Source organism: Pteropus medius, unplaced genomic scaffold, assembly GCF_902729225.1.
Source record: "Pteropus medius unplaced genomic scaffold, Ma_sr-lr_union100, whole genome shotgun sequence".
Classification (NCBI taxonomy): domain Eukaryota; kingdom Metazoa; phylum Chordata; class Mammalia; order Chiroptera; family Pteropodidae; genus Pteropus; species Pteropus medius.
In genome coordinates, this window is record NW_024352786.1 from 9205159 (window position 1) to 9211158 (window position 6000).

The 6000-nt window shown below is 39.6% G+C and overlaps 1 protein-coding gene across 4 annotated transcripts in view; it reads right to left on the minus strand.

Annotated features, from left to right (window-relative positions):
- The window catches only part of FAM114A1 (family with sequence similarity 114 member A1), a 61104-nt gene that overhangs the window by 13872 nt on the left and 41232 nt on the right, over nt 1–6000 (minus strand). For all 4 annotated transcript variants that reach the window (XM_039848850.1, XM_039848849.1, XM_039848851.1 and 1 more), the window contains 2 exons: nt 5068–5191; nt 119–210 (listed from right to left, as the gene is read on the minus strand). In XM_039848850.1, the coding sequence (XP_039704784.1) occupies nt 119–210; nt 5068–5191 (216 nt within the window). The remainder of the gene's footprint in view (nt 1–118; nt 211–5067; nt 5192–6000) is intronic.

Consider the following 6000-nt stretch of genomic DNA (forward strand, 5'->3'; position numbering starts at 1 on the left):
ACTTCCCTCCACTCATGTGCCATTTGGGGTTTGGGGTTTTTCCATTTCAGGTAGATCTCTGGAATTTTATAACTGAGACTTTTCTTTTTAAAAACAAAAACTCTGACTCAGTGCTGACCTTATTGAGTTTGTCAGGTGTGGCTGCAACATGTAATTCAAAGAGAAGCTCTGTAAGCATGCTAGCAAATTCTTCTCCCTTTTCTTCTGAGCCTAGAAATAAAAAATGACAGAATTAAGAAGCATGATTTATTTTTTATCTTTCAGAATGTGGCAGCTGCCCCAACCTTATAGCCTGCCCTCCAGCTGCTGGGCAAAGATGAGTTTTCCCCATTTGTAAGCACAGCAATGAGGCAGCAGGCTGCTGCTGGATGGGGGCTGCAGGAGCCTTGCCGCTTGCAGTGCTAGCTGGGGCGTCTCCAGGCTGGCCTGAAGGCAGAGCAAGGGCAGGGAGGGACTTATCGCATAGTTGGTCAGTAGCTGTTTGTTGAGAGAATGACTGAATGAACAAATGAGTGACCTTTCTCAGAGCTGCGCGACCTGGGACAACACTGTATTTATGACTTAGAGTATTATGCTTAACATTGCAATCTGAATGATACCCAGGGCACCCTTTTGTGTCCACAGAGCCACAATGCTGAGCAAGCAGGATTAGTCGATGGATCGTCTACTCTCTGATGTAACAACATTATATCTCTGGAGAAACTTCCCAAGGTTTCCTAGGATACCTGTCTGGTCCTACAGTATTTCTTAATGATATGTCTTCCCTTACCGTTTGAACCCAGCTCTGCCACTTACTTGTCACGTTACTGTTATCAGGACAGAAAGAGGTCCATCTGCCTGTGTGCATCTAAGCTAAAACGCTACGTGCAGGTTTTGCAGCAAAGAAAGTAAGCAAAGTTTACTTCCAGACTGGAAGCTACTTAAGGACAGAGAAAGTATTTGCTTTGCTTATTCCTGAATCCAGAGCATTTAACACGGTGCCTGGAACATAATAGGTGCTAAAATGAATATTTATTAAATAAGTAATTTATTAATAAATTATATCATATATAATATATTGATTATATATTATATAACATGTTACATATAATGTATATTAAAAATAAATTAATATCATTGGTGGGCAATAAAGAAGAGAGATCTTTAAAAGTGACAATCTTATTTTTCTCATTTATATCTACAAGCTGAGGCCATTTTTTAGGCCATCTTAAAAGTGTGTGATAGGTGCTAAAGAACTGATTCCACAATGGATTTTCCACCAGTTTGTGGAGAATAAAAGCACCATTAATGTGTTCTGAATACATGATCTCGACACCTTCTGAGAAGGAAATACTCTGGCTAATGTCAGTGGGTGAAGGCAGTAGCTTCAGAGAAGACTAAGCCATGTGAGAAACACTGTATCTAACACTTGTTTTTTTCTGTTTTATAGACAAAACGGTTAATGAACAGCGCCTGAAGACAGCCAGGGTAACTTGTAGGTCTTTGTTCAAAACATTTGGCTTAATCAGCTTATCATTACCTCTAATTCATATAGTCTCATGGGGGAGACAGATTAATAAACAAAATAGGTAAGTAAAACACCTGTGCCAGGTGATAAGTTTTTTTATGGAGGTGTATATACCAAGGAAGAGGAACAGAGGCAGCTGGAGGTTAGGAATTAAATGGGAAGGCGGCTGAGAAGGTGCTGTCTGAGTAATGACCTGGGGGAGGACAGGTGTGAGACACACCAGATGAGAAGGAAGAGCCTTCCAGGCTGAGGTGTCCCCAGGTCAGAGTCCAGGAGGAAGTGTGCCCAGCTTTTTAGGGACAGCTAGGAAGCCAAGGTGGCCGCAGCAGGGCGTGGGGCTAGTAGAGAGAAAGATGGCTCTCATGAAGGTACAGAAGCAAGTCATTACAGGCCAAAGAGGTAAGTGCTCTGACTGAGGAGGCTTTTGCAGCACCTAATCCAGTCCTCAGAGGGGTGTTCAGAAGGCTTCCTGGAGGAGGGGACTTTTGAACAGAGCCTTCAAGAGTGAGAAGGCATTAGTCACATGTACAAAGTGAGAGCTTGGGGGTGGGGTGGGGGTGGGGAAGAGAGATTGATTTTACCAAAAGCTGTAATTCTTTGTCTCTCTGCTGAGCCAAGGTTTTTAGGTAGTCATAGTAAGAAGGGCAGGGGCACATCAGGGCAGTATCAACAAGGTCTCATACCCAAACTGCCTAGTCCTTCTCATTTTGCAGGAGGCAGTGTAATGGGGCAGAAAAAGGCCTGGACTGAGACTTGGAAGGTGTGGGTTCTACTCCAGCTCCTACATTTAGTGGCTGAGTGACCTGAGGCCAGTCACAGGACTTCTCAGCTTCCAAACCCTATTCTGCAAATTTAGGACAATAAAACCCACCCATCTCGTCTTTAGCAATGTTGCAAGGAACAAATAATACAACAAATGTGAAAGTATTTTGTAACACTAAAGTTTTATGTAACTATATTGTTATGGGCTACAAGAATATAACATAGAGAGGATAAAAATATTTGGGAGTAATCAATACTAAATTAGGATAGAAGTATTTTGTGCAGCCCCAGCTTTTAAATGTGCATTCTTTCTATAAAACAGGAAAATACACCAATAGCTTCTGGCAAATATTTTAGGAAAAAGAAATCACAGAGGAAAATGGAAGTAGATAAAAACAGATGATTAAAAATATTGCAACAAAGAATACCTATTACTACACCTCTTGATCTGTACATATGGCTAAGATCTTTACCTAAGCAATAAAAAGAGAAAAGAGCCTATTAAGTGCTTATAAAAAAAAATTTTTTTTGATGTAAATGTTCAGGTTTCTCCCAGGGTTTTGCTCTTGGATTGTCTGCTTAACCCCACTGTTAAAATTCCTCTCTATAGCTTTTCGATAATCCTTCCACCTTTCTGGACTTGTCGCACTCCATCATAATTGAATTGATGTAATGACAACCCCTCTCTGCTTTTCTCCCAGTTCTTCTTTAAGTGTTTGAATGACATTTATTTATTAAATTAATTAAAATGAATAGTGGTTTGATAATCTAGAGATGCCCTTTGGGAAAAATGGATATATTACGGGAGACGACAGGGTTCTGAGTAGTGTGATGAAATCTTGTGCCTTCTTGCTCCATCCCATCCTAGACTCATCCTTTAGTCACTTAGTAGACATCTCGGTTATCGGTGTGACTGTCTTGGTCTCACAGTGCTTGTGTTCAAATTAACCCTTATTGTACTTAAAGATGGCCTCAAAGCATAAGAGTAGTGATGCTGGCAATTTGGATATGCCAAAGAGAAGCCATAAAGTGTTTTCTTTATATGTATATGTATATATATATTTAAAAAAACAGTATATATAGGGTTCAGGCATCCATTGCAACAATATCTTTTTACTGTTTGGGGGAATTTGGATCCTCTTTTTATCCTTTCTGAATGAACCTCTAATAGGATTAAGGTCTACCTCAGGCATTAAGAAACTGAAGAGAAATAGCCTGGTTCTTTTTGGTGATTGCTACTCTGGAAAAGAGGCATCTGTATTAGTTCATCTTGAATCCAGAATACTAACGGCATGACCTTTGACAGCTAGTATCTTCATTTCTTCATTATTAAAACAAAGACAAGGCCGTCATTCTTTGTGACTTTGTAGAAACAAATAAATGCTTAAAAACATTCTCCAACAGTCTCTTTGATATTGGCCTCTTTCTAGGCTTCAGTATGATTGATTCTTCTATTTTGATGCAATGAGCATAACGTTTGTTGAACTGAAGGCACATAAAGGTCGGTATGTGGGCTAAAGCAGGAGATGATATTTGAATGACAGTTTGCAAAAGCTTAGAATTATTCTGTCCTGAGCACTGAGGCTTATGTATTGGAGCTCTTGTGTTCAAGCTCTGATTAAAGGTATGTAACACACCTCGGCGCAAAACGCTTCAAGCTGTTGACAGTATGGATGAACATTATCACTACTCTGTGTGTGGGTAATAACAAGTGTGATCATAAATAAAAGTTACAATTTATTGCATCTTTACTATTTCTTGGCATTGTGTTAGCACTTTAATAATCACACCTAACATTTTTGAGCGGTTCTGTGTCCCGTGCCAGGCACTGTAATATATGACTTACATATATTATCTAATTTGATCTTCACAATAGCCCTTCGAAATATGTATCAGTATCTCCATTTTACAGGTGAAAATGTTTCAGATGGTCCTAGAAGCCAGCCCTGGTGTGTCCATGGTGGCTTTGACCTTTTAGCATAACCTACACAGAACAAATACGGTTGTAGTGCTTGGTGATAATATCGGTAAGAAGTCACTTTCCACATACATAGCAAATGTTTTACTGTATTCTGCTCTCAAATGGACAACCTAATCATAAGCATGTCCAACTTTGAGGACATTTTTTCCCCTCTCAAGGAAACCTTGCTTCTCACACAATAGCTCTTAGTGTCCTTGAGGTCATGTCATTGGCTGGCTAGAGAATTATTGGGACACTACACCTGACTCAGTTCAGCAATCAGCAAACTGACACATCACATCCTGGTGCACTTGGTGTCTTTGTCGAAACTGTACTTTTTGGGTGAAGCGTAGACCACCTACAAGTACACCCTAACTCCTACGCATATAAATTAAAAGAGAGAAGAACATATAAAAAGAAATTCATTGAAAGACCTGCCCACCATCAACATCAATCACATTCAACAACTTCCACATGCAGATAAAAAATTAGACATCGGAGCACAAACTATGGTCATTGGGGCTCTGTTTGGCACTTTGTGCCCCTTGTTCATTTGACCATATGCATTTATTGCGTGCCTGCCGTGCGCCAGGAATTGTGCTGGACACCACAGACATAAAGATGCCTCAGGAGTTCCTGCCCAGTGAAAGAGCGAATTATAGATCAACGTGACCAGCTCCTGCAACGAGAGCAGATGCACGGTGTGGTTTGAAAGTGGGAAGGAAGAGCACTGAATTAAATAATCCCACCTCGTTCAAAGGACTGTGCTTATTTAATACAGTTTTGTAAGGATTATATCAACAGTTTGCCTTGCCGTTAACTGATTCTTTCCCTTTACCTTGTTCTTCTTGATTCTCTTCATTCTCTAATTCTTTGGCTGCAAAGATGTCTTTAATGGAAATTAGGTCATTTTTTAAGAGTTCCAGCTTCTCTCCATCAAACGATGCTAAAAATGACTGAACCTAAAAAAAAGAAATAGGTCAGCATAACTGCCATCCTTTCTTTTCATTAATAACATGTACGTACACCTCTCCCCAGTTCTCCCAGGGAACAAGTAATTCTTGGTGTGGGAGGTAACGCTGAGTTGAATGTTAGATTTATTGACTATTAACTCTGCAACTTTGAGTAAGTTACATAAGCTCCCTTGGCCTTTTAAATTTTTAAAGTGAGATCCACACTTCACTGTGATCCTTTGTACAGTAAATGAAATAATGAATGTGAAGGATGTTGCACAAATGCACACAGCAGATCCTCATAAATGGTGGTGGTAGGTCTTCTATCACAGTGGTTACAAACACACTTCAGTGTCAAACTCTGGTTTCAAATATCAGCTCCTCACCAATTATGTGACCTTGTGTAATTTACTTAACCTTTCTATGTCTCAGCTTCCTTCTCTGTAAAATGAGGACTAATAGCATCTACCTTTTAAGGTTGTTTCAAGGTAAAATAATGTTTTTAAAAGTATTTGTAGGGATAATCAAGAAGTTATATATACACACATATACATATACATACACATATATAGACATGTAAATAAATATATAAGTAAATAAATAAATGTCACATTTTTTATATACAGATATATATATATACAGATACACTTGTAGATGTAGGTTATTATACTGGGGTTATAAAAATGCATAGGGCAGTTTTTTTCTCAGAGATCTTGCCGTCTAGAGGCAGGAGGCCCATGTTAACCAATAAAGCCATGAGGGTTGTGGATGGAGTGACAGTGGGGCACCAGAGGAGGCGCTGTCAATCCCCTCCCCCC